Source organism: Balaenoptera musculus, chromosome 19 (assembly GCF_009873245.2).
Source record: "Balaenoptera musculus isolate JJ_BM4_2016_0621 chromosome 19, mBalMus1.pri.v3, whole genome shotgun sequence".
NCBI lineage: Eukaryota > Metazoa > Chordata > Mammalia > Artiodactyla > Balaenopteridae > Balaenoptera > Balaenoptera musculus.
The window spans coordinates 50,120,658-50,147,928 of record NC_045803.1 but is presented as its reverse complement, the minus strand read 5'-3'; the positions used below and the strand labels follow the sequence as shown (position 1 = coordinate 50,147,928).

General features: G+C 40.2%; 1 protein-coding gene across 1 annotated transcript in view; it reads left to right on the top strand.

The window, feature by feature from the left end:
• Positions 1-27,271, top strand: part of ADAMTS18 (ADAM metallopeptidase with thrombospondin type 1 motif 18) — a 185,827-nt gene that overhangs the window by 91,851 nt on the left and 66,705 nt on the right. Inside the window, exons 5-11 of the mRNA XM_036832341.1 lie at positions 12,328-12,610; positions 15,189-15,382; positions 15,654-15,737; positions 17,284-17,443; positions 20,098-20,203; positions 23,538-23,675; positions 25,723-25,876. Coding sequence (XP_036688236.1) covers positions 12,328-12,610; positions 15,189-15,382; positions 15,654-15,737; positions 17,284-17,443; positions 20,098-20,203; positions 23,538-23,675; positions 25,723-25,876 — 1,119 coding nt within the window. The remainder of the gene's footprint in view (positions 1-12,327; positions 12,611-15,188; positions 15,383-15,653; positions 15,738-17,283; positions 17,444-20,097; positions 20,204-23,537; positions 23,676-25,722; positions 25,877-27,271) is intronic.

The window sequence follows — 27,271 nt, the reverse complement described above, 5'->3', positions numbered from 1 at the left end:
GGTATAGCTAGCTGTCTGAGGAGCTGGGAAGATACGCTTTCTGTTCCTTATTACTCTGTGTGGATCTCTCCCAAAGATGTACAGGTTGCCTATGACGTCCAGGGTGTGACATAGCTGTTGCAAAGCAGAAGAGCCCAACACGGCTGTGAAAGTACTTGCAGTGCACTAGAAGAGAGCAAACCAGAGCATTGCAGGGTGTAATTAGAACTAGATCAGGCCTGTCCAGTAAGGCCACATTTGGAGGTTGAGCCAGTTTTCTCCAGATCCATGGAGACGCTTTCTCAGTGAACACCGTTCAGCACCCTGTCTTTGGGGTGAAAATGGAGAGGAGAAGCCAAAAGGATGAGTCTCTGATTTTAGTGCCACTTGCCTCCAGCTTCCAGCCTCCATTTCTGGAAGGTCTGAGTTTGTGACTATCTCTCTGTGTCCTTCAGGTCCCTCTGAAATGGAAGTAAAAAGTAATTGGCAGGAAGTTGGGACCTAGGTTAAGAGTGCCTGGAAGTGTTTTGTTCTTAAGAGTCAGTTGTTTGTGCTGCTACCCTACTCCCTGCAGAAAGTTATATCCTCTCTGGAATCTTTTCCTTTTTTATTTAGCTTTATTGAGGTATAATTGACAAATAGAAATGTAAGCATCAACTGAAAAAAAATTGCACAACCTAAGAGTTGAGAATTACGTTTTATCTGGCGGACAAAACTGAGGACTTAAGCCCAGGACACAGCATCTCAGATCGCTCTGAGAGGTTGTCCCAGAGAGGTCAGGGAGGAGCCAGGATATATAGGAGTTTTGCAACAAAGAGCAGGTAGTCAGAACTTCAAAAGATGACTGTTAATTAAAGAAAACCAGACATCTCAAGTTAATGAATTTAGCGCTTTTCTATGTATGGGAAGATGCAAGAGTCTGGGCTCGTTGAAATCTTTCCTTTGATGTGCACCTCAGCTCTCTGGGGCCGGCATCCTGTGCTTTTTCATCAAGTCTCCTCGGGGGGTATCACTGGGGGCGGCTGCAATGGCTGACTGCTTGATGGCGGGCGTCCTGTTTCCATCCTGAGTTTCCTCAGGGCTCAGCATGGGGGCAGCTGTCATGTGATAGCTGGACGGCTGCAGCAGCCTTTGTTTACTGATATGGCAGGCAACATTTTTCGTTCACATAAGATATTTAAAACATGCAATGTCATGACTTGTATATACACTCAAAGGATTCCCCTCATTGAATTAATACATCCATCACTTCACATATTTACCTGTGTGTGTGTGTGTGTGTGTGTGTGTGTGTGTGTGTGTGTGTGTGTGTGTGAGAGAGAGAGAGAACATCTAAGTTCTCCTCTCCTAGCAAATTTCAATGACAGTGCTTCTGGAACTTTTCTTGACTCCTAGTAGGATGTGTGTTTAAGAGTGAGGGAAGGCTGTGGACTCAGACAGCCCTGGAATACTGAGAGGTAAATAAAAGTACCCATCAAATAGAACTGCTCTAGGGGTCAGATGAGATTTTTCAGGTAGAATGCTTTGCACAGAGTCTGGTACGTAGGAAATCATGAACTGTTCCTCCAGATGGGGCAGTAAAGGAAGGTGGAGAGAGAGAGAAGGAGAGAGACTCCCCAGCACCTACGGATCATGATTAAACCACTTGGATTAATTTATAAATGTTGAACCATAGATTGTGACTGCTTGTACAAACTGAGTGTATTTTTGAGCATGTGCGCATTTAATATTTTTGAAATTAATACTAAAATTTATACAGTTAGGCCAGGGTAAATATGTCAACCATTTTGATATTAATAAATTGTTTTAAAAAAATAGTTTCTTAGAGGTATTTGCCCTTCTGAGAATGGGATGAGTTGGACACAATTGGCATATACCTCTCATCCCAATGTTGAGTTGTGAACCGCTGTATTCTGGTCTCATGAGATTGGGACTGTTGAAGTCACTAAGTGTTTATTTCAGTAGATTGTTAATTCGCCAAATAAAAAAGTTTCATCAGCATGTTATGAATATCTCTTTAGAGCTGCTTGAATGGCATAATCTTTACCAGTAAACATGGTTATGGCTGAAGTGCTTTGAAGAAAGGGGCTGAGTCGATTCATCTTTGAGTCAGTAGCATAAACCATTGCATACGGTCAAAGCCGTCTTAGTTAATATTATTTGGGAGCCAGATTTGGTTACTGTAAGTGAAAGAAAAGGATAATTTATTTTGAGCCTACTGGAGTATTTGAAGAAGTAGCCAATCCCTGGCTAGGAAAGAAAAAAGCCAGGCATTTCTAAGAGCTCCTGCAGCAAGATTTTTGGACCTTTTTTCAAATCCATCATTATCAGTGTGATTCAGAAAGCCACAAGGACTGACAGTACGTGACAGCTCCACCTGCCTGGCTGAGGTCAAGGGTCACCTGGGTAAATCATCTTTGCCCAGTGAGGCAGCTGCGTGTACCACAGGCATAGTGCTCAGTGAGCATTTCTTGAACGGCCTTGGAGTGATCTGCTCAGGTGTTCACTGGGAAGAGGTGGGCCTTTACCTGTCCCATCTGAACAGATGGCCAGCTTGTAACTTGAGAACGCTAGTCCACAGTTACGGTGCATTCTACCCTATACTCCAGAAAGTCTACTTTGCTTTTTTTTTTTTTTCTCCCAGCAGCAACCATCCATCTAGTCTTTAAGGCTGATCAAAAGCATCCTGTTCTCCATGACCTTGTCTCTTTTCAAGGAGGGCAGGTGGGTAAGAGGTTGGGTTTTCAGAAGGGACTAAGGATAGACTTAATTTAACTAAAGAACATTGTGGATGAGAAGTTGATGGGCACAAAAAGGATCATGTAGAGGAGCAGTCCGTGATTTCATTTCCCATCTCTCTTTCCCATCCCCATCGAAACCAACCACCAAATCAAAACGAAAACCTAGAATTCCAGCCATTCTCCAAGGTAGAAAAATTCATGATTTCACCTCTGTCTTTAAATAGCTTCAGTTATGTTTGCAAGAATTTCATTAACATGTCTCTTTTCAGGTCTTAAAGCCTTGTTCAGTCCTTTCACTGTTTTTCTCAATAACAGAACACTGATGCCACTTCCCAGAATTTCAGGTCCAATAGAAGGGGAAAATTTTAATACACACTGTTAGAAAAAGGCCCGGCTTCTCTGCTCTGTTCCCTCAAATAATCAAATATAATAATTATAACAACAGTAAACACATTTTGGGTGTTTTCTTGCCAAGAGCTGTTCTTAGCACTTTAAAAGTATTAACTCACTTAATTCTCTAAAAATCCGATAAGGGAAGTGCTATTATTATTGTCGTTTTACAAATCAGGGACTTGGAAAATGAGAGGTTTGCTCTTGAGAGGTATGTAAACTTCCTCAGGAGATAAGATAAAAGCTGAAAGGGGCACTTAACCATCACAGGATTGAAAATACGTTGTGGCTCTTAATTAGCTTCATACCCCCTCCTCTCTCACCGGGCTATGAGGAATTTGGGGATATTGACGGTATCTGATTAAATTTTTATGGCCTGGGCTTTACAGTGTTTTGAAGAAAGATTACCATGTATATGACTCTGGAAAACATAAATTCCCTTCTAAATCGTATTTGTAGTGTGAGTCCCATTGATGTTCATATTAACATCAATGAATGGATGAGAAATGCTAGATTTTTGTTGACATACGTATTTTTGGTGTTTTTCTCCCAGCCTATGAGATTTTTTTTCCCCTTGGACGGTAATAGGGAATCCTGAACACACATTCTTTTTTCAAAGTGTGTGTCCACGTGTAAGGGCCTGTTGTCTGTTAATCCAGCTCTGCATGTGTAGATGCATATGGCAAAAAAATTCTATTTCAGTTTCTTAGAATTACGTACTTTATAGAGAACTGAGGATGTATGAGGGTCTACATGCTCGTGGCAAAATTTTATCAGATTTTGTCTCTTCTCTGATCATGGGACTGGAAATGGTTCCACATGTTTTTCACCTGGAACCTGTTTTTTTTTTTTTTTTCTTTTAATGTACTCTCAAGTCCCTAATTTTCTTTTTAACAGTCATTATGGCTCTATTTTTTATGTTAACATTTACTGAGCAATGCACAGCTAAGCACAGTACCTGATAAATATTCATTTATTTAACCAATGAGAAAGCCCCAAGTTAGGGATACTTTTATTCCCATTTCACAGATGGGAAAAAGAAGGGGAATAAAAGCAAACAGAAGTTCAGAATGCTTAAGCCCAGCTACCAAGCAGCAGAGCTTAAATTTTACCTCTCAACTCTTTCATTTTTATATTGAGTGCTTCCCTTAATGCATTGTCCTTGTACCATTCCATTTTACCTTAATAATATTTGTTACTTCTTCACAAAATCCTAAAATATTCTATTGCCGATGGTTTTCCTCAAAGTCTTTCTCAGACTTTTCCTTCCTTCTTGGTCTTTCATTTCTCTGATGCTTTCTTTTTCTCCTTCCCGAACCCCTGGACGGTTGAGTTTTGTTTCATACTGATGACATTTCTTAAGCTTTTTGTTTATTTTGAACTGAGATTTGTCCTTTGGAGTGTCCTCATATATGTTGGACAACAAATCAATTATTATTTAGTACTATTATTTAGACAAAAGAGTGGGTTTTTTTTTTTTTTTTTTTTTTTTTTTTAAGAATGTGATGTCTTCACCTCTCCCGCCCCACTGGGAGTTAAAGTAGTTGTATTTTTTTTTCCTGCCAGTTTTATTGAGATATAATTGACATACAGAACTGCATAAGTTTAAAGTGTAAACCATAATGATTTGACTTAACACGTCATGAAATGATTACCACAGTAAGTTTAGTGAACATCTGTCATCTCGTATAGATACAAAATTAAAGAAATAGAAAAAGATTTTTCCTTTGTGATGAGAACTCTTCAGATTTACTCTCAACAATTTTCATATATAACATACAGCAGTGTTAATTATATTTATATGTGGTACATTACATCCCTGGTACCTATTTATCTTATAACTGGAAGTTTGTACCTTTTGACTGCCTTCATCCAATTCTTCCTCCCCGTAACCCCTCGCCTCTGGTAACCACTCATTGGATCTCTTTCTTTATGAATTTGTTTTTGAAGTAAAATTGACCTACAACACTATGTTAGTTCCTGGTGCACAACAGTGATGCAGTATTTCTATACATTTCAAAATGATCAGCACAATAAAACTACAAAGCAGTTTTACAAAGTTTTACAAAATACAAAGATATTACATAATTATTGACTGTATTCCCCAGACTGTACTTTTCATACCCACAACTCATTTATTTAGTAACTGGAAGTTTGTGCCTCTTAATAGCCCTCACCTATTTCTCTCCCCCTCCACTTGGCAACCACCTGTCCTCTGTATTTGTGACTCTGTTTCTGTTTTATTATGTTTGTTCATTTGTTTTTCAGATTTCACATATAAGTGAGACCATACCGTGTTTGTCTTTCTCTATCTGACTTATCTCACTTAGCATAATACCCTCTAGGTCCATCCACGTTGTCGTAAAAGAAAGTGATGTCTTCAGTGAAGTCACAGTATTTTTGTGTGGCTGTAGTTGGAGATAGGTTAAACACCTTTTAAGTGAAAAATAATTTGATTATTGATAACCGCAAATATATGTCTTTGCCATTACTTCTCCAGCCAGCCTCAGGGGGGCTACTTTGTTGTTCTGTCAGTTAGTCTTTACTAAAAATAGAAATAGATTAATGATACTGCCTGTGGAGTTCTTTTTTAATTATTATTTCATTTGAAGTTCTGCTTCATTTTTAACAAACCTCATTAACCCATTAAGTCTTTGGTTTTTGATTATTTAATGTGTATAAGTGTTGGGATACAAGTCATGTAACACACAGACCCTGCCTTCAGGGAGCTTGTCTTTTGCTAATTTTCATTGATCTTTAAGGCTGTTCACTCTGAACTTTTTAAAAAAAATTGTGCCTTCATACCAGCACTTAATTCATCAACTGTTTCTAGAATCTGCAGTCTCCATTGTTCTGTTAAATCTAAAGCCTTTGATAGAGTTCAAATATGACCTATAGGGAGGGAGTTTTAAATGGAAATTGAGGGAAATTTCTTGAAGTCTGATTTGTACCTGACATGAGTCCTTTGAGAAAAAAGTAGGCCATTGAAATCTAAAATAGGAAACAACTGCTAACAAATAAAAAACATATTCTCTTACAGTATCTCCTTTTTAAAAGTATAAAATGGAAAAAATCTGATCTGAATATATTATTGACTCTTGGTCATCATCCATTGAATTTTGAAACTTAGCAGCTGAACTACAGGACTGAATTTCTAGGTCTTCAAATTGGAAGAGATTGAACCATATTGATGGAAAAGATTGAACACGTGGGAATAATATTCAGTCCAGAAGGGGAGCTGGGAGCAGCTCTCAGCTTATTGCACCCACGTCTCCATGGACCTGGGGCCTTTCCTGTCCTTCTAGCCTAGGGGACGCTTAAGGGTGTCCTCACGCTGCAGCCTCTGCTGAGTGGACCTCTAGGTCTCCAAGAGCCTCCTCTGCCTGGCCAGCTTCTCCCGTCCTCCGTTCTGAGCTGTCCACCTCATAGTTCTTTCTAGGTTTCCCCTGCGTGAACCAGGAAAGGGCTTCTGGTCTCTGTGAAAATACCTGTCCTCAAAAAAACTTCCGAAAACAAACTTATGGTTACCAAAGGGGAAAGGGGGTGGGGGAGGGATGAATTAGGAGTTTGGGATTAGCAGATACAAACTCCCTGTATAAAATAGATAAACAACAAGGTCCTACTATATAGCCCAGAGAACTATATTTAATATGCTATAATAAACCATAATAGAAAAGAACATTATAAGAATATGTATGGACATATATATGAATATGTGTGTGTGTGTGTGTGTGTATATATATATATATAAAACTGAATCACTTTGCTGTATATCCGAAGCACTGTAAATCAACTATATTTCCATTTAAAAACAATTTTTCCTAAAAACCTTCCAAAATCAGTCTCCCCTCTCCCCTCACTCTTTCTGTTATTTTCTCTCGTAGAGCCCTGCTTGTTTTCCTTCATACTTGACACAAAGGAATACTTCCTACCCAGTGTGATCATTACTTGTTTCATCCCTGCTTCTCCCATTTAGTTGGAAGCCCGTGGGACCACAGATCCATCTTGTCTTCCAGGCCACATTTTGTCAGAATGTCATGTGTGTTCAGTCACTCAGAATGCTTCATACATTCTACAGTTAAACAGATGGCTCCTTTTAGAGGTACTGGGTTTATATTTTTAAACTATAAGATGTGTTTTTGGTTAGACTCCAGTGTTTTCCATCAAACTAAACCCCCAAAAAGAATATTTTTCTTCCTTAATATCCAGCCCTGTAAAATGCTGGTTTTGCTATAAAGAATTGTTCTGAAGTTTTGTCCTTGTTGCCCTAAACTGTAATATAGAGGGTTGTTTGGGCCCCATGTGTTGTCCCAATATAAGATGCCAATTTTTTTTTTAATTGCTTTCTTAATGCAGAAGTTGTCACTCTGCATCTGAGTTGCCTGCAGTTCTCTAGAAATAACGAGAAAAGAGAAGGCTTCTAAACAGGTTCGTCCAGTTAAGGCAGTTGAGTGGCTTAAGCCTTTGATATGAGTTTAACCAAGTTAGGAAGTTAGCTAGGCTGCAGAGCTTTCATGGATAATTCCCTATTTTTTTTTTTTTTCCCTTTAACTGTTCACTCTGTCTGCTGGGGATTGTAAATGGGGTCTTTTGTCTTCCCGCAGCTCGGCGAGGTGAGGGCCCTGGGAGGCCGGGCTTAGATGTGAGGGCCCTGCTTAGGGAAGGGAGGCCTGAATCCTTCCTGGGCTCCCAGCAGAGAGTCGCTCACAAGGTGGCTGTGAAGTTTAACAAAGGTATTACAGGGACGGCTCCTGCCTTCACACTGTTACCCCAAAACTGGATTCGCCTCTTGGTGGGTGTCCAGCCAATAGACACAACCAAGCGAAGGGGGTATTACTACTTGCAGCAAGTGAGGAGAACACTGGGGGTCCTTCCCAAAGCAGCAGCTCCCTGAATAGCACAACTGGGGAAGTTTGAAGCTCAGGGTACATGCGTTATTCGTGAAGGGGCTTGAGCAGAGAAGAACTCAGCACAGAACTGGGGGCCAAGGTCGACAAGCTTTAGTTGATTGAAGTCAGGAGGGTCAACGTCATCATTCCATCCTCCACCTGAGTTGGGGTCTTAGTTCCTGCAGAACTCAAAGACAAAAATGATGTATATCCCTTGAAGAGGAGCTAGGACTCTGCTTTATCACTGCACTGTTATTTCACTGCCTTTCCTCTGTTCCTGCATTCCTTTGTTCCCTTAAGATCATTGGCTACTGAAACCTGTTCAAGGGCAAGCATGGTGGCCAGGCTTAGATCACAAAATGGCTTAGGCCAAAATGGCTTCTCTTATGTCAAGAAAGCCATGCCTGGTTCTCTTTCTCCAGGGACCCCATAACCGATCTGCTTACAAAATCTGTAATATAGAAAGAGTTCAAGGTCTTAATGAATTTGAACATGTCGCTTCCCAGCTCTGGTTTCCCTGGCTGCAAAGGGAGGAGGGTGCTGGCATGGCCACCCTCAGCATCCCCTCCGCTCTGAGATTCTTCAGTTCACTTATTCCACAGATGTATGTAGGCTAATAGCCAATTATGTATTGGTTGGTGATGCGTGGCATACACCAGGGATGCCAGTGTACGACTGGACATTTAAACTGGACATCAGAGGTGGTGGGAAGGTTGCATTTTCTTTGTTTCCTTCATTGAATTAGGACACACAGCAAATAAACTGTGGCCCGAAATACGGGAAGTGGGGAGGGTAGTTTTCGACAGCGTCCTGAATCCTGTCTCTCTGGGAAGATGGTATTGAATCTAAGCAAAGCATCAGAAGGCCAAGCAAGTGAATCTGTGGAGGAAGAAGATGGCAGGGGAAAGGAAAAGTGTGTGCCAACTCGGTTAAGAGTTTGTAGGCAAGGAATAAAGACGCAGACGTAGAGAATGGACTTGAGGACATGGGGAGGGGGAAGGGTAAGCTGGGACGAAGTGAGAGAGTGGCATGGACATATATACACTACCAAACGTAAAATAGATAGCTGGTGGGAAGCAGCCGCACAGCACAGGGAGATCAGCTCGGCGCTTTGTGACAGGGGTGGGGTAGGGAGGGTGGGAGGGAGGGAGATGCAAGAGGGAAGAGATATGGGGATATATGTATATGTATAACTGATTCACTTTGTTATACAGCAGAAACTAACGCACCATTGTAAAGCAATTATACTCCAATAAAGATGTTATGGGGAAAAAAAAAAGAGTGTGTAGGCAAGGAAAGGAATTTTCCCTTTACCCTTTTAGGTTCTTGGCTGAGACCATGCCCCCAACTGTAATAAAGGAGAGATTAACAGGAGAAAACAAATAGACGTTTAATAACAAGTATACCTCCTGTGTGCATGGGAGATGCCCAGGCGAGCTGAATAACTCCCCCAAAAGGCCCAAGCCATCCCCTGCCCCCTTAAATACCATCTCCAGCTAAAGACAATAGAAAGGTTGGGGTAGGGGATGGCAGTTACGGGAGCCTATCAGGCAAAGCCCAGTAAACAAGGGTATGGCTGTTATGCAGATTTAAGGCGGAAACTTCTCAGTTGATAAGAATTTCTGGAGTTTTAGTCAACCTCTCCTTCCTGGTAAAAGAGGGAGGCCCCCGACACATGGAGTTTTCCCTTATAAAAGTAAATGCTCTGGGGCTTCCCTGGTGGCACAGTGGTTAAGAATCCGTCTGCCAATGCGGGAGACACGGGTTCGAGCCCTGGTCCGGGAAGATCCCACATGCCGCGGAGCAACTAAGCCCGTGCGCCACAACTACTGAGCCTGTGCTCTAGAGCCCGCGAGCCACAACTACTGAGCCCACATGCCATAAATACTGAAGCCCGCACACCTAGAGACCGTGCTCCGCAACAAGAGAAGCCACCGCAATGAGAAGCCCGCACACCGCAACCAAGAGTAGCCCCCGCTCGCCACAACTAGAGGAAGCCTGAGCGCAGCAACGAAGACTCAGTGCAGCCAAAGAAAAAAGAAAAAGTCAAAGACGTGTCCTATTCAGGATGGTATGAAGGAGAGGGGACAGACACAGCTGCCAGGCGCCAAAGGAAGCAGATGGTGGAGAGATTTGTGGGCCAGGAAAAGGGATTCAGATTTGAGATGAATACCAGGGCGCGTGAAGTGAGTTGATTCATGTTGGCCGAGGACACTGGCCAATGTCGGGAGACCATATTGGAGAAGATGGGGGATTTGGAAGGTTCAATAGAAAGTGTCCAAATGCGGATGAAAGTATCTGCCAGCCTGGCATGGGGCTGGTGAGGGGGACAGGCTGCTCTGAGATACAGCCTAAGGTATGGTGGTTGGGCAGGATTTCTGGGATCGTGAGATTTTACTTCTTTAAATTTTTGTTGCCAGTTGATTCTCCCATCATCTCTATGACAGCAGGAATGCGAACTGCTTCATGACTTTGTGCCTCTTTGTGCCAGTGCCTAGAACAGGGCTGTGAATTAGATGCTCAGGGTGTTTGCTGAACGAAGGAAAGCATCATGCTGGTGCTACAGACCATAAGACAGTCTTTTGTTTCTTTGTTTGTTTGTTTTGTCTTGGCTTGGTTTGGGGGGGGTGTTTTTGGCCACGCCACGAGGCATGCAGGGTCTTAGTTCCCCGACCAGGGGTCGAACCCGCGACCCCTGCAGTGGAAGCGTGACATCTTAACTACTGGACTGCCAGGGAAGTCCTCGTAAGACAGTCTTTAAGACGGCAGCAGACTTCTGAAGTGGAAGGAGAATCAGGACCACATCACACATTCTGGGACTCCTTTTAGGAGTGAGAAACTGAATCGTGACAGAGGCTTAAAATAAGGTCTGGGGACAGCCCCTCTGCTGCCACCCATCCACCCCACACACGCCTCTGTGTTCCCTTGGTAACCTGCCCTCACCCTGACACCCCCTTACATCCTTGAATATTTATGTATCTGGCTCCCCAGTGAACTGCATGCTGTGTGTGCGTATTTCCTGCACAGGTATGTGCTCGCAGTTACCTGCGTGCCTGGCACCTCGCTGGCGCTCAGTGAATGTGGGTTGATTCACTCATCATCGTCAGTCATCCAAACTGCTGGGATTGAGAGTGTGTAAAGGGCTTCTGCAATGGTTATTTTATCTCCCCTTGAAAGGTGGTCAGGGCAGGAAGAATTCTCCCCATTTTGCACATGAAGCAGGTGGGACCTGAAGCACTGAGTCACAAACTCTGTACTTTGGTGTAATCCTTGGAGCAGTTAAAAAAATTTGTGATACATGAGTCACAAGAGATTCGGTTTTTGATGGTATGGGATTCTGTCTGGGAGTGAGTGACTGTGTGTGTGTGGTGTGTGTGTGTGTGTGTGTGTGTGTGTGTGTGTGTGTGTATTTAGATCTGCAGGCGTTTCCTATGTTCAGCAAAGTTTAAGAATTGCTGGCCTGTGTCAGTGCTTTGCAAACCTTAACGGGCAGATAAATCACCCGGGATCTACGTAAAATGTAGATTCTGAGTCCGCAGGTCTGGGGAGAGACCTAAGAGTCTGCATTTCTAACCAGACCCCCGGCTGAGGCTGGAGCAGAGAAGAGAGAGCGCGAAGCGTGCAGGGAAAAAGGCAGGGGTGTTTTGTGGCCGAAATATCCGGTACAAAGATAGACGTATTGTGCCATGAACTTGAAAGTGACGTTGTGATTGGATGGGCTCGCCCCAGTCCCCTCTTTCGTCTCAATTTAGCAGATATGTCTCTTCTTGATGGTGCAACCCATTGGATTCCCCAGACCTCTGCTTGGAGATAAGTGATAATCGCTCACTTTGCAATCCTTGCTACTTCTTTTATCGAGCGCTTATGAAATCAAGATGGAATGTCTTTGTTTTTACTGTCTACACTATAAGCTCTTTCAGGGCGAGGCTGTTTTTCAATTCATCACTCTGTCCTGTGTTTACCACAGTGTCTGCCATGTCCTAGATGTGGAGACTCCCAGGATGTCACATGGCTTAGCCCTTGAGTCCCAAACATCAAGACTGGCAGCCTAGAATAGTAATTAACAGTACTGCCCCAGTAGGTGGAGAATTCTGGGTGCCAGTACTAGCTTTCCTACTTACTATCTTAGCCTAAGTGTTCTCATCTGTAAAATGGGGGTAATAACAGTTGCCACTGCTCATGGTGCAGATAAAACGACATGATACACTCCAAGCATTTAGCACAGTGCCTGCACGCGGGAAGAAGCCGATAAACAATTGCTGAAAACCAACACATCAGAAAAGGGATGCGTGGTATCCTTAATGTTTTCTTTGTGTTTGGCTTTTTAGTCAGGTCTCATAAGGACACGAAAAAATGAATTCCTCATCTCGCCATTACCTCAGCTCCTGGCCCAGGAACACAACTACAGCTCCCCTGCAGGCCACCATCCTCACGTGCTATACAAAAGGACTGCCGAGGAGAAGGTCCAGCGTTGCCATGGCTACCTGAGCTCCAGCGGGAACTCTGCTGGTCACCCCCCAAGTCGCACTCCCCACACAACTTGGAGTCCAGAAAGAAAACATCACCATGGAAGGTTGCAAAAGCAGCATTTTTGTGGACGACGCAAGAAATGTATGTAAGGAAACTTTTTCTTGTTCTGTTCCTCTCTGGGCCCTCGACAGGTTTTCCCAAGTGCCATTTGGGTGTGCTGACTTTGCAGGTTAAAATTGGGCTACACTAAGCCCCCACTGAAATTAATCTTGGAGATGAACCAGAAATCATCCCTGTCAGACAAAAACTGGGTGATCATTTTTTTCTAAGTTAAACTGGAAAGATTTATTTTCCTCTTTTAACATCTTTTACTTTTTAGTCCAAGGTCCCAATATTATTTTAGTTTCTGTACCCTTGAGAAAAGGACCCAGTCTTCCAAATGATGAAAGAAATCAGAGGTGAATTCCCAGGTGTGATTGGGCGTTCCTTTTGAGGATTTGAGGGAAAGACTTCCCAGTTAACAAGAATATTGGCACCTGATTGGAGGTGGCGATGAAACATAAGGACCCTTGGACTTGGTTTGTGACCCGGGCCCAACCGTCTGCATTTTTCAGACCAGCAGTGTCCAATAGAAATATAACACCTGCCCCAAATGTAATTTTACATTTTTTAAATGCCACATTAAAAAATGTTTAAATGGGTAAATTAATATTAATAATATATTTAACACAATATATACAAAATATCTCAACATGTCATCAATATAACCAATGAAAACAAATTAAAATGAAGTATTTTATATTCTTTTTTCCTATTAAGTTTTGGATATCTATTTATTTAACACTTCGAGAACAATTTCAAATCAGACAATAAATTCTCACCAGAAATACTTAATCTGTGTCTAGATTTCATAAAATTTAAAGTACAAGTTTAAAAGTAGACTTAAATAGTCAAACTGTTCCAAATATGTTAAGGTTTTCAATAGCTGAAACAAATATTACTTTTTAAGTGTAAAATAAAATTAATAAAAATTAAATAAAATTAAAAATTTGGTTCCTTCAGTGGCACCAGCCCCATTTCAAAGTCTCAGGAGCCATGAGCAGCACATGACTAGCTAGTTGGACAGAGCAGCGAGGTGATACCCACGGAGAAGAGGAAGTGGTACCCCTGCCGTGCTGATCAGGAGCAAAATGCAAGACAGTTTCTACCGTTTTAATTGGTTTTGGGGATTTGGGTGTAACTGAAATATCCTTTTTAAAGAACATCTGTTTGGCATGAATTTATAATAGTGGTATTAATTAATGATAGTAATGATATTTATAGTGGCAATGATATGTATTTTTTAAAAATTTATTTATTTATTTATTTATTTATTTTTGGCTGTGTTGGGTCTTCGTTTCTGTGCGAGGGCTTTCTCCAGTTGCGGCGAGCGGGGGCCACTCTTCATCGCGGTGCGCGTGCCTCTCACTATCGCGGCCTCTCTTGTTGCGGAGCACAGGCTCCAGACGCGCAGGCTCAGTAGTTGTGGCACGAGGGCTCAGTAGTTGTGGCTCGTGGGCTCTAGAGCGCAGGCTCAGTAGTTGTGGCTCACGGGTCCAGTTGCTCCGCGGCATGTGGGATCTTCCTGGACCAGGGCTCGAACCCGTGTCCCCTGCACTGGCAGGCAGATTCTCAACCACTGCACCACCAGGGAAGCCCCTAATGATTCGTATTTGATATGAGATATAAAAGCTAATCTTTAGAGCAACGTTATGGTTGGATATTACACTCTTTTCATTGATGAGGAAACTGAAACTCAGAGTCATTTATCAAAATGGCCTACTTGAGGTTTTAAATCTAACTCTCAATGATTTGATAATTTACTTTCTCTCTGTGGAGCGTTGACTTCACTATAATGACTATACCAGTTGTTAAAGTATTAAAATACATCTATGTTAGTAGTACATACTGTCCTGAGCTTTTCAGATGCGTTTTCCTTCCCAGCAACCCTTGGATCTGTCACAGTCCAATAACTAAAGGGGCCGTGCTTAATCCAGCAGGTACTTCCGGGTCTCTGCTCAGAGACTGGCCAATATCCATGCCTGCACCTTATCTATTACAAAGTATTTAATTTTAAATATCACTTCTGACTATGCTGTCTCCCCAGCAACTAAATTAATGTCAGGTCAAAGAGCCCTTATTGACCACTTATTTTGTGCTACATTCAAGTTTGTGTTGATGAAACAAGAACATGGGCAGTGTTCTACAGGATACATATTTCTAAATTTTATTTAGAAAATAATATACAAAGTGTGATAATGAATTCAGAAGCAAAGGATAATGTCTTGTTTCTGCAGTTTCTTAGCAATAAAATAAAATGAGCATTTCCTTCCCACAATACTGATTTTTCTTGACCGGCTCTTCCAACTAGAATTGTAGCTTGTTTTCTTTGACTCTTTAGAAGAACATTTTTGAGTTACTGAATCCATTTGTCTGTCTATCCATCCATCCATCCATCCATCCATCCATCCATCCATCCATCCAACCTTCTTTTGAAAGAATCTCTCTTGACCACAAATTAGGTCCATAGCCCCAGGACAGGTACCAGTGGCATCATTTATCAGGAGGTGAGTGAAGTGTTGATTACATGGTCTCTCTCCTCCCCTTGTTTAGATTTCTGTCTGTCTCCCCTGGATGATCTCTGCTGATAGCCCTCCAAATGCTCTTCTGTTCCTTGTAGATGCCCCTAAGCCTCCCACAGAGGATACCTATCTCAGGTTTGATGAATACGGGAGCGCAGGGCGGCCCAGAAGATCAGCTGGAAAGTCACAAAAAGGCCTCAACGTGGAAACCCTTGTGGTAGCAGATAAGAAAATGGTGGAAAAGCATGGCAAGGCCAATGTCACCACGTACATTCTCACGGTCATGAACATGGTAAGGGAGATTGTCAGGACCCCAACCCCCTGCCTCTCCAAGATAGCTAAAAATCATGGAATTCCCTCGCATGGGTTGAATAGCAGGTGTAGCCACATGATTTTATTGAAAAAAATTAAGTTTGGAGGAAATTGGCTTCATGCATACATGTATTTGGTAAAATCAAAACATACATGTTTATATATATGTCTGATTGATCTCCCCTGGCAGTTTTGGAAATTTTCAAATTTTGTTTCTTTTACTTTCATTTGATTTCAATTTGTTGCAACAGGTTTCCAGCCTCTTTAAAGATGGGACCATTGGAAGTGATATAAACATTGTTGTAGTCAGCCTTATTCTTCTGGAACAAGAACCTGTAAGTGCCAAACTTCATTTGCTTCATCATTCACCCTGCCCTTCAGGATACACTTATTGAACACCTACTGTGTGCCAACCCATGTCATTGTCATTAGAAATTCAAATTTGAAAATTTCAAATTACCCTCAATGAAAGTACAATCTAATAGGGTTGTGCATTTAAATACTAAAACATCACAAAATAATTATTTATATATAAACATACAAAATATATATGCAATATATATTTTTCAATATACAGTGATAGCCAATAGGATTAAATGTGCATATATAATATGAATACAAAAGTAAAATATAGATATTGCGTTATATAAATATTATGGAAGCTTCACAAGGAAAGTGCATTTGGTAAGAGATTTAAAAGTTAGCTGGATTTTGCAAGTTGGAGATGCTGGGTAGGTACAAAGGATATTTTGAAAATATACTGAAAATAAGTCATCTGAAAATTCTGGTGGTAAGCCTACTGTCTCCCAAAACCAATCACCTTAGGTAGTACTACAGAAACTAAACAAGGAATATTTAACTGCCCTTGACTTGCTTACAGTGGGATGCAAGACAACGTATAATAAAGTGTTAAGTTGCATGTCACCTACTGCTTTGTAGTGTTTTGATGTTGAAACTGTATTTTCTGAGGTGGGGATTACCAATCCAACTATTTTTAAGTCCCCTGAGGCTTTTCCTCTCCATCTGTAACTCCAGTAATGAATGGACAAAGCAGAGAGTCAGAGACCAGACAAAAACGATCCTAATTGCCCAGGTCTATAGCGCTACAGAGGTTAACAACGTATCAAATTATTCTTAGAATTTTGGAAGGGCAGAAAAGGTGTGTGTTGTTCGGGAGACCCTTCTGTCTAACTTACCACTCACACTTTGCCCAAGGACTCAAAGTCAGCAACATCCTAATTCACTGATACTTAAAGATTTTGCCTAAAAACCCTCAATTCGACCCAAGTCAATAGTTCTGAGAAAACATTTTGATAAAAATTATTTGAAGACTAGGTCCTTTCTTACCCTTTAGAGTATTGTGGCTATTTGTTTCTTCATCCATTCAGTGAGCTTTCGTTTTATTGACTGATGGATTGTAACCTATGATGTGCCGAGCCCTTGGCTGGAAATTTTGACGTAGGGGTAAATAAGCTATGGTCAGTACCGTCCTCATGCTTTGTTGAAGAAGTCATGGAACTTTATCCCCATTAATTAATAATTATGTTCTAAAAGTAGTAACAGTTCTATAAAGATGGTACCAGTGTGAGATGAACAAAGGTGTTTCTAACTGATACCAGTTTATTTGTTGTAGAAACACAGTTGGTCATAAAGCACACTACTGAAACTCTGTAGTAACTATCAATATTGCGAGCATTTACCCAAAATATTTTTAGTTTTTTTTTTTAATACCAATATGTCCAGCCTTAGCTCAGATGTTTTCCTCTGCTGAGCCTTCCCCCAGAAACAAGATGCTTCTGTGTTTGCCTGTACAAATGGAATGATGCAGCATTCTCATCTCTGTGACAAATTCACACTTTAATTTGTGTGGGTTTCCCATAGGGAGGATTATTGATCAACCATCATGCAGACCAATCTCTGAATAGTTTTTGTCAGTGGCAGTCTGCCCTCATTGGAAAGAATGGCAAGAGGCATGACCACGCCATCTTACTCACGGGATTTGATATCTGTTCCTGGAAGAACGAACCATGTGATACTCTAGGTATGATACGAGCAAATGCTTCATGCACACCCATGTTAGCTAAAAACACAGTCTGGAAACTTTCTATTGGGTGGGTGGCCCTTAGGATTCTTAATAAGGAGACTTAATCTGCAAATTGTGGAGTATCTTCATTGTACCCTCTGCTGAATATTGTTCTTTTTAACTGAACTCAGTGTGGAATGGGGACCCCTTTACTTTATTCCGGTTGTGTTTTTCTTTATTAAACCTTTTGATGATCCTTCAGGCATGAGATAAATTGTCATTTAACTACATAAGTTGTAGGTTATTCCATAAGCATCTTGACTGCAGAACTGGATAGATGGAAAGAACTTGACTGGTCTCCGTGACACTCAGCTATGCCCCTAGATAGCACACTTCTTTTAGAAAGTTACTTGAACTTTGAAGGACTCAGCTCTTCCATATTTGTACAAGACAGTGAATAAGAACTCTATCTTTCACATCTATATTATATTTTCTAGTATAGTCTATTGCACACAGTAGGAATTCAACAATTTTTTTAAATGAATTGATGCTCATCTAGATCGGGGTGAGCAAATGTTTTCTGCAAAGGGCAAGACAGTAAATATGTTAGGCTTTGCGTGTGTCATCCAAGCTCTGTTGAAACTACTCACTTCAGCTGTATTAGTGAAAAAGACAATATGTAAACAAGTGAGCATGGCTGTGTTCCAATAAAACTTCCTTTACTAAAACAGGCAGTGGGAGCCATATTTTTCAGACACAACTGATAGTCCAGATTGATGGTAAAAATTTGGGGGAACTGAGAAAAGTTTACATGATTTGCTCCCATTTTTTTCCTCAAAATATATTTTTCCTTGAAGTGCTTTATAATCCTTCATAATATATTAAAGATAAAAGTAGATTGGACTTTTATGGGCTTCCCTGGTGGCACAGTGGTTAAGAATCCACCTGCCAATGCAAGGGACACGGGTTCGAACCCTGGTCCGGGAAGATCCCACATGCCGCGGAGCAGCTAAGCCCGTGTGCCACAACTACTGAGCCTGTGCTCTAGAGCCCGCGAGCCACGACGACTGAGCCAGCGAGCCACGACTACTGAAGCCCGAGTGCCTAGAGCCCGTGCTCTGCAACAAGAGAAGCCCTCTCAATGAGAAGCCTGCACGCCGCAACTAGAGAAAGCCCGCGCACAGCAACGAAGACCCAACACAGCCAAAAATAAATAAATAAAATAAATTTGTTTAAAAAAAAGTAGATTGGACTTTTAGATTTTTTTGTATTTTTCAAATTCTCTGTAATGCCTGTATTATGTCCTATAAAATAAGTTTATTTTAATAGTTCACGATTAATCACAGTCTTCAAAACACGATGCATGACTGAGAATCAACCGTTTGGGGTATTGTTCCATAGGCTGGGTTTTTATGATGGGGGTGGTATACATTCAGTCATATTCTGAGCTTGGAATTTACAAAGTGACATTTGATAGCCCAGTGCGTTGTTGCTGTTTTGAAGAGGGATTCTGAGAAGAGGTAGTTTTATCAGTCAGTCAGAGACCAAAATTTATGGAAAGACTTGGAGAAACAAGTACAGGTATGTTAGGACATAACCCTAACAACTGGTCTATAAGTCACTTATTTAAAGCAGCATGTCCTAATGCAAAGAGCATGGGTGTTGACTTCGAATATGTCTGCACTTAAATCCTGAGTCTAGAATTTATGACTGTGAGATCTTGAGCAAATTAATTCACCTTTCGGAGCCTCAGTTTCTAATATATAATTATACACACATAGATGTATACGAGGCATATAGGACAGTGTGTGGTATTTAACTGCCATTTATTTAGCGTTGATGATGATGGTGCCATCCATGATGTGTGCCTATACATTAGGTTTACCAGATGACCTCACTTACATCATGGCAGCGAGGTGGATGCAGTCAATTCACAAGCATATATTTCATACTCTTGGGTACTAGAGTACCCAAGACTCTTGTTCTACTAGTTATGAAGACCCACACTTGGGAAGAAAGGCATTCAACACTATAATGTAATTCAAGATAAACTCGAGAACAGGCCAGAATGATTTTATAACTGCTCTTGGAAGGAGGTAGTTTTGGGGAACAGGAACATTTATCACATTATAATGAATAGGAGAAAAATAAAGTTAATCTGTTAACACTCTTTAGGCCTTTTCATGTTATCTGCTTTGGAGAAAAATGAGGATGTGTCTCTTAGAAAATATACCTTGTTTTCTCTTAGAAAATACAACTTGAGCTTTGATGCTAATACTACCATTAAGTGACTATTTTACATTGGTTTAGCTATCATTTTAGCAATTGTTCTGACCCAAATAATGAGCTTAGATCAGGCATATAAATATCCTGTGACTTGCTATCCATCCTATATATAAAATGGGAATTACAATACTCATACTGCCTTCATACAGTTGTTAGGAGGGTCAGTTGATGACAATATCTTTTGAAAGCAAGAAAGTATTAAGTCCTACTCTTATCTATTTAGAGAGGACAGAGAGGTGTATACCTTTAGTGTTTTTCTACCAAAAAAAGAAAATACATTAATCCTTAAAACTAAAACTGTGCAGAACATTTTGAGGGCATCAGAAATGATCAGGTATCTGTGTGTGTTCCTTTTGACTTTGGGTTTGAAATTGCTCTTTCAACAGGGTTTGCCCCCATCAGTGGGATGTGCAGTAAGTACCGAAGTTGTACCATCAATGAGGACACGGGACTTGGTCTGGCCTTCACCATCGCTCATGAGTCAGGGCACAAGTAAGTGACCCCTTGATACACCACTTTATATGAAAACCAGTTGGGTGATTCATTGACATTCCTCTAATGATTATTATTGATCTGGGTAGAATAAATAGGGTAAATCTTGTATAAAGCTTAGAATAGTACTTGACTATGAGAAGGGCTCAATCAAAGGCCAGTCATTGTTGAGGCTTTTGTTAAAGAACATTTGATAGCTACTCAATGTTACATTGTGTGCATAAACGGACTGCGAGTTACCTAATGGATCCTCTGGTCATTTAGGCATGTGTTTATTTTCTTCCAAGTTTTGCGGCAGTAAAGATACTTTTTAGTTCATTATACTACAGAAATAATCATGGGGACATGTCAATTCCCAGAATGTAATGACATGTTAATTGTTTAAAAACTTTTGTGTATGCTGTATGTGTATGCTGGATATTCTTTTCCTCGGTGTCATTGCATGTCCTTAATATTCTTTTAATTTAATTCTTCTGTGAGAATAGGGTTAGAAAGGAGGAATAAGAAACCTAAGAGTAATGAGATGAATGTATTTTATGAAGCATATAACCTGGTACACATACAGTTCTACAGAGAATTTTCAAACATTATTTAAGCAGTAACATCTATATTGGAATAAGCATACTGCTTCACAAAATGACTGTTTCAGAGGGTGTATGAGTTTAGGAGTGTATGTATGTGTGTCTTGTATTCAGCATTTATATTGAATGCTTGTTTTCAGAGCATCAGTTAATTTCTGACTTAAAAATAAAAGCACACGCAATCTATTTTGCAACTATAATTTATATTTTGGTATTTTGGTATTAGTGTGTCTTGTAAGCTATTTATTATCTTCAGAAAATTTGAATCTTGACCATTACTGTTATCCAACAGTCACCCAGCATTTTATATCTACGCACAACTGCTTTCATAGCAAGATATGAATGAACCAGTTTTATTGGAACAGTGGTGCAAAAATGCCTATTAGGCACAAGGTCCCTTTGATAAGTGCAGGAAATAAAATATCTAAATTTGTTTCACCAGCATGAGGTCCACATGAACCAGTCTCTCACTTTTAAAAAAGTATTGGCCTTTAGGGACTTCCCTGGTGGCACAGTGGTTGGGAATCCACCTTCCAATGCAGGGGACATGGGTTCGATCCCTCGTCCGGGAAGATCCCACATGCCGCGGAGCAACTAAGCCCGTACACCCCAACTACTGAGCTTGCACTCTAAAGTCCGCGAGCCACAACTACTGAGCCCGCGTGCCACATCTACTGAAACCCACACACCTAGAGCCCGTGCTCCGCAACAAGAGAAGCCACTGCAATGAGAAGCCCGCGCACCACAACAAAGAGTAGCCCCCACTCGCCACAACTAGAGAAAACCTGCACACAGTAATGAAGACCCAGTGCAGCCAAAAATAATTAAATTTAAAAAAAAAAGTATTGGCCTTTAAAAAATGTAATCATCCTTGGTCATGAGTTAAAGTTACCAAAATCAAAATCCAGCACGTTAGTAAGGAAAACCAAAGACATTCTCCAGGTGGGGTGAGGAGAGTCAGAGGTAGGAGGAAGAACAGATACAATGGAAAGTACATACTCAAATTCTAAATAACATGGCCTAACAGAGTTAAATTTTGAAACAGACAATTCATGAGATTATGACAAGACTTTTGACGTGTGCTAAAGAAAACGCATGTTATCTTCTAAAAGGGTGTTAAATCAAAGTAAATTAGAAAATTAAGAAATTTCAAGTTCAAAATTCAATTGAAACTTTGTTTTCTTATGTCCGTAAAACCACAGTGAAATGCTGATTTAATGACCTTCTCCTCTTAGAGTAATGGCTTTGATCTCTCCCCACCTTATCCCCATTTCTGTGATTCTTACTCTTTCCTGTGGTGCTTTACATGTAAATTGCCTTCTGCTTTTGACTTTCACAAATATATTTAGAAAGAGTGTCTCCCAAACAAACCCCCTTAGTTTCCTGGTTAGGTACAACAATGAACTGAATTGGACAAAGTGGAGGATGGGAAAATGCTTTCCCCCGAGTGTGTATTGAGGTTAATTAATACCTATGTGTGAATCCGTCACCTCTAAAGCCCTGGGGTACTCACTGATAGGACCACAGTATACTGCCATCCTGCCATTCCTTGCCTGATAAATTGGGAGGAATGATGGGAAAATAGCTAGTTTGCAGACATGGGTCACAATAGGATCATATCTATGTTTATAATACAGTTGTTTATTTGGAATAGGCTACCTTTGAAGGATAGCTATATTGATAAATTATTATATCAGAGTAGCATGCATATTTCCACAGAAATCCTACCTGCCTCTTAAAAATATGTTCTTAGGAGACACATTTTACTCCTCTAAATAATTAGGCTAAGAACAATCTAAATCAATGATAAATTGGTGTATCCCTCCATTCTCTACCTCCAGAGAAAAGTCACAAAAAGCTTTTTTGGGTACTGAATTTTTTGGAGATGACCAAAGAAGCTTATTTCCCCATCCCCTTCCAGTTTAATATGGCCTGAAGTAAGCTCTGTCTTTGTGGTGTGTGTATTCTATGTGCATATAAACTTTAATGTCACATTTATGCTACCAGTTAGGAGATTTGGGAGTCATCGAGTCACTGAGGTGTAATGTATATGATTTCTAGGTAAACCACCTAAAATTATTTTTACTCTGTTATTGCTAGAACCTTCTTTGGTGAAATAGGCTAAATTAAAGTCTTCTCAAAAAATGCATTCAAAAGAAGTCCATCATGCGTCTTCAGTAGATGGATTGAGCCATTAATTTTCAAAGATGTTTATGACTGTAGGTAGGGGAATTTAATTATATAAAGAGCCTGTGATTTCGGCAATAAAGTGATCATCATTAGAAGTTTATATGTCACACTATCCTTATGCATAAAGAGTCAATAAACAAATATAATCAGCTTCTGTCTGTACTTACCTCCTACTCATTCTGAAATTTCTTACCACAGTTCCATATGGGTGGCAAGAAAAACATTTTTGCTGTTTGGAATACAAGAATTTGTCTCATCATTTTAGTTTAACTTGGAAATCTTGACCAAAATTTTCTTACCCTTAACATCTGTAGCACGTATACCATTCTTTGATTTTGTGGCCAAGGTATAATATAAAAAAGCCCTTAGCATTCTTTAGAATTTTCTACATGAATTTTACAACACTAGATAGTACCTTGTTTTGTCTTTCCCTTTTCTTACAATTTCAATGACTCTGTCCCTCACTTGGGTTCCCTGCTTCTCAATACATCTTTTTCTTCCTCTGCTTACAGTTTGGGAAATGGGTTCCCAGAAGGCTTTCTGTCTTCTTCTTTCTGTTTTAGTTTCGGCATGGTTCACGACGGGGAAGGCAACCCCTGCAGGAAGGCGGAAGGCAACATCATGTCCCCCACGCTGACCGGAAACAACGGGGTGTTCTCATGGTCCTCGTGCAGCCGGCAGTACCTGAAGAAATTCCTCAGGTAAGACAGGCCAGAGCCAAGGGCGTTCCCAGGTTTGGAGTAGTGACTGTGAACGGTGCTCAACAGACATGAAAACAAATACTTGGTGGCTTGGTGATGATGGTATTGTCATGATTCTTGTTGAAGAAATACAGTGAAGGTCTAATATTGTGCTAAATGCTCCTCATATATTGCCCCATTCAATCCTCACATCGATCCTATTATTATCCTCATTCTAGAGTTGAGGAAATTGAGTCTTAGGGAGGTTAATTGTGCTTAAGGGTCTATAGCTGGTAAGTTGTCAACATAAGACTCACACTTAGGTCTGTTATGACTCCATGGTCTGTGCTTAGAACTCTCTCTCCTCTATGATGTCCAGAGGTTGCTGGATATATTGCCTTTTTACTGTAACTAATTATTTTAATCTAATCAATCAACTCGGTCGTAAGAGTATTAAAAGTGCTAAAATGGTATGCTTGTGTTACAGTGAATGGAGCCTTGTGTTGACTGGCTATTTTGTTTGAAATGGCCACGAGCTAGCTCAGTGTCCAAGAGACATCCAAAGGGCATGATGAGAGCTATGTAAAATCCCTTCAGTAACTCAAAACTCCTAGATTTCATTAGTAAAATGGGAGTTAGGAAGGTAGCACTATTTGATTCATAGTAAGTGATGAACACAGACTTGAAACTCTTTGACATTTCCTTTGATTTTCTTAAATATTATATATATTTGACCATTTTACAACACTAGAGTTGTGGTTAAACATACGTGTATTGTATCATTTTATATGTATGTAGATACAGCTTGTTAATCTATGTGGGCTCGCAGGAACACTCAGGTTCTTATCGCATCTCCCTTTGACCAGATATTAGGGAAACTAACCAAGTTTCTTTGAGAATTATTATTCCCCTGATACTTATTTTTTTGAACCTGTGCCAGTGCCTATTATTTGCAGATGTTTACAGAATTAGCCATACACACAGGCAAGGCTGATTCAATGGAAGGATGTCTAACCAAATGATGCCCCAAAGGATGGTAAAAAATTGACAAGCCTCTCGCTGTGTGACTTTCTCACATAGAAGATTTTCTAATTCATTTTAAATTTATGATCCGGGGCCTGAAGTTTTCTCTTCTATCTCATGTGAGAATGGAATCAATGAATATTATAAATCAAGGTCAATTTAGTATAGATTGAACTTCCATCATTTTTATGATATAGTTAAATGCTTTTTTGTGTATAATAATAATAACAGCAACAGAAGCTAACTTTGAATGCTTCCTACGCTGTGGTCATCATGTTACATTGTCTTGCTTGATGTGTTAACAACTCTTACGGAAGTCAAATTATGTCAGTAATGAGATGTATAAGAGTTGATCTTGATTGCGTGGTTGACTAGGACCCCCATCTGTCTGACTCCAAAATCACACATAACCACCATACTATTTTACCTCTCAGTGACATCCTAGTTTAATTATTTAAGTAAGTGGAGATAAGGTGCTTTCTATGAAAATCCATCCCATTAAGACTGACTTCTTTTTTTCTCAACACATCCTTTCTCCTGATTCCCTGATTTGTTTCAAAATCTTTTTAGTTTTTTGCTCATAAAGATTATTTGAGGTAAAATACATCTTTGACCACTGCCCCATTGTCTGTAAAAAAAACACAGCATGACTTTCAACTCTATGAAGACAAGTAACTGTCTCTAACTAGTTTATTTTGTAACTTTAATACTCACCACAGAGTAGGCACTCAGACAAATTTGTTGCATATTGTTGAATGAGACTATTGGGGAAAGTTTTCAAATATACTGACTTCTCCCATCTCCTAGTAGGTCAAGCCTCACAAGTTGGATGGCTATAACTTCCAGTACCATGTACAACCCTTTGCAGTTGTGTAAATTTCATCTTCTTAGACGGGACAGGACTCACTCTTTTCACTTTAAGCCTGTACCTATTTCTTTGCCATGTTACATTTTTCTTCACATGAATGCATTCAGAGGTATGTTGTTTTGTGTGGCCAGATCACAGATAGACTTGGTAACTAATAAGGATGTGTTATCACTGCAGTACACCTCAGGCTGGGTGTCTGGTGGATGAGCCCAAGCAAACAGGACAGTATAAATATCCGGACCAACTACCAGGACAGATTTATGATGCTGACACACAGTGCAAGTGGCAATTTGGAGCAAAAGCCAAGTTATGCAGCCTTGGTTTTGTGAAGGTATGTTTGCTTGTGATTTCAAACTTACATTAAGATTCTATCGTGTGTCTGTGTATCTACCAGAAGAATAAACATTTGGTTTGCTAAGGCCAAGGGTTAGAGTCTGGGTTATCTCTAAAATGTCATCTGTTTGGCGTGATAATTAAGTGGCAATTTTACTGTCAGTGAATTATCCAGGCTTATCCCCTGTAGACCATGCCTGGTTTAAATACCATCTGACTGCGTCCTTGGAAGAAAATTCCTCCTCTGTAGACAAAGATTTTATCACAAGTAGTAAATCTAGATACAATAGCTTTTACCTACTGCTCGTAACTGTTTTTGTTATCATTGTTTCATATTCCCTTTTAATGTAATTCATATAAGATCATCACCACCTCAGAGGACATACATATGCCTTTTACAGTAATATGAACACGATCATTGGCAGCTAACTTTTTTTTGTATGTGTCTTGAGTAATCTTAACACTTTTTTTGTATTTATGTTGAATAATCTTTTGTCTTTTGAGTATCAAGGTGTATCTTGAGTAATCTTAACACAATTTTTGTGTCATCTTTCATTCAAGAAAGACTTACATGTTTTGTAAATAAGTTGATTTGTATAATTTCTTTTAGATTCCGCATATCAGTGATATGATATGATAATTGTCTTTCTCTGTCTGATTTACTTCTCTTAGTATGATAGTCTCCATGTCCATTCATGTTGCCACAAATGGCATTATTTCATTCTTTATTATGGCTGAGTAATATTCCATTGTGTATATATACCACATCTTCTTTATCCATTCATCTTTGCTCTACACCTGAAAGTAACACAACATTGTTAATCAACTATACTCCAATATAAAATTAAAAATTAAAAAAAAAGAAAGACTTACCTTTCTGTGAAAAAGATATATGGGAAAATGCAAAAGTCCAGGACGTAGAAATGGGAGAAACATGGTTCCAACTGGTTGACAACTACATCACTGACCATCTCAACATCCCTAAAAAGTAGAATCATTTTTAAGTTGGTTAATTTCTAGTATCCAAAGAGAAACGTGGAAATTCTAGGTATCTGGATACATGGAAATTTTGGAGATTTATAGCTCCTCTTCCCCTCTCTATTCCTATTCCTTCTCCTCCTCCTTTCTTCTCCCTCTTCCTTTTTCTCCACCACCATCACCACTACCATTACCACCATCATCAGCAACACCACCGCCATCGCTATTGCCATCACTAATGTCCTCCGTCACCACCATCCACCATCACCCTCCAGCAATTGCTAACTGAGGCTCTGCTCCACATAAGGCATTCCACTTAGAGACTTATTTTACTTTTCCTCAATCTTCATGACAACCTTTTGAAGTGAGAATTATCACCCACTTTTTAAGTGGAGCTCAGAGAATGTATTCCATT